General features: G+C 37.3%; 1 protein-coding gene across 1 annotated transcript in view; it reads right to left on the reverse strand.

Annotated features, from left to right (window-relative positions):
* Positions 1–274: 274 nt before the first annotated feature.
* LOC110337168 (beta-defensin 38) overlaps positions 275–1,540 on the reverse strand; it is a 2,955-nt gene continuing 1,689 nt past the window's right edge. The window contains exon 2 of the mRNA XM_021219929.1: positions 275–405. Within this exon, the coding sequence (XP_021075588.1) occupies positions 275–405 (131 nt within the window). The remainder of the gene's footprint in view (positions 406–1,540) is intronic.

Here is a 1,540-nt window from a genome sequence, read left to right on the forward strand (position 1 = left end):
TTGAGATGAATTGGAGTAAAGTGGTCCTCATTAGTACATTTTTTGAAAATGTGAAATTGAATCATATTTGTTTATTTCATGGCCATATTTCAACTTTATCTGACAGGGATTTTAGACTGGTCTGTCCTTCAGCACTGGAGTCCTAAAATAACCCACATTTTAAAACTCAATATTGATTTGTAGGAGACACGTTTTAATATAAAGAAGCTACACCTTAGTGTGTTTTCCTTTATTAAAGCAATGATTACACATTGTTCATGTGACTTTTGGCATACTAATAGCGTTTTTGGCAACACTTGCCTTTTCCTTTATAACAGGTGCCAACAGAGTTATACAGCCATGGGCATTCAAAGTAGTAACAGGAATTTTTCCTTTGGACACATTTTTTTGTGTCAGGGCCAATAGCTGTTAGAAAAGAAAAGAACAGGAAACACCTCAGTCTCTTGGCTATTGCTGCAGTCACTTTTAGCACATTGATGAACATACAAGTGTTCTATACAAAGTACATACAAAAGAAAACTTTTTATAACTTGTATTCTGGACATGTAATAAAATATGAGCTGTCTTTAATAAACCAGGAAGAGTCCCACAGCTAAATAGCCATATAGGTTGCAGTTATTACATTAGGAAAAACAAATGGAGACTACATTCTTTTCTATTCATTTTGAGACATGGTTTCACTCTATAGGCATCGCTGGCTTGGAATTCATTTTTTAGTTCATGCTGGCTTTGATTCATCCTCATAGATGTTGGGATTAAAGGGATAATCGTGATCTCTAACTGTAGAAAATTCTCATCACTACAAACTGTTCAGGGGGTCAGTGGTGCTATGGTGGTGGGAGGAACTGGAGTGTCACTTGGCTTTCCCACTCCAGAACTTTCTCAGAGAAGCATCACTGCTTAACCCACTCACTTGCTAACACTAAATCCATCTTCCTGAGTTCTGTCTCATAGCCTTTCTCTACATTTTCGGGGTTCTGTCTTCTCTTGTGTATGATTGTTAAAAGAGCAATGCCCTAAATCTTACCTTGGCCTCTACAATGGTCATCCCTAGTCAGATCCTTCAGGGGTGACCATCTCTAGATTTTTTTTGTGTGTGTGTGTGGAGCTCTCGGATGCCAGCGTGACTCTAAGAGGATGTTTTGTGTATTCTGTGTTCCCCGGTGAAATCCTTACAGCTAATGGGCACTAGGACGGAGTATAGCAATCATGTTTTGAAAGTATGTTTGCTGTGTTTGTTTTTCTTAATGGCATCATTAATGTATGTGTTGATATATATGTTTCCCCTCTTTATTTTTGATTGATTTTAATTGTTTTTTTTTTTTTAAATTATCAGCTGCCAGAGTCTCGAGTAACTTGGGAAAAGGGCCTCCATTATGCCCGTTGAAATTATCTTTATTGTGTTAATCAGTTTGAGATAACCCATTTTAACTGTGGATGGGACCATTCCCATCATGGATCATACAAATGGAGAACCTGATGAGGATAATGTAGTCATTCATTGTTCTCTGATTTTGGACTGTGGCTTATTGCAATTTTT

The sequence above is a fragment of the Mus pahari genome, chromosome 19 (genome assembly GCF_900095145.1).
Source record: "Mus pahari chromosome 19, PAHARI_EIJ_v1.1, whole genome shotgun sequence".
Lineage (NCBI taxonomy): Eukaryota > Metazoa > Chordata > Mammalia > Rodentia > Muridae > Mus > Mus pahari.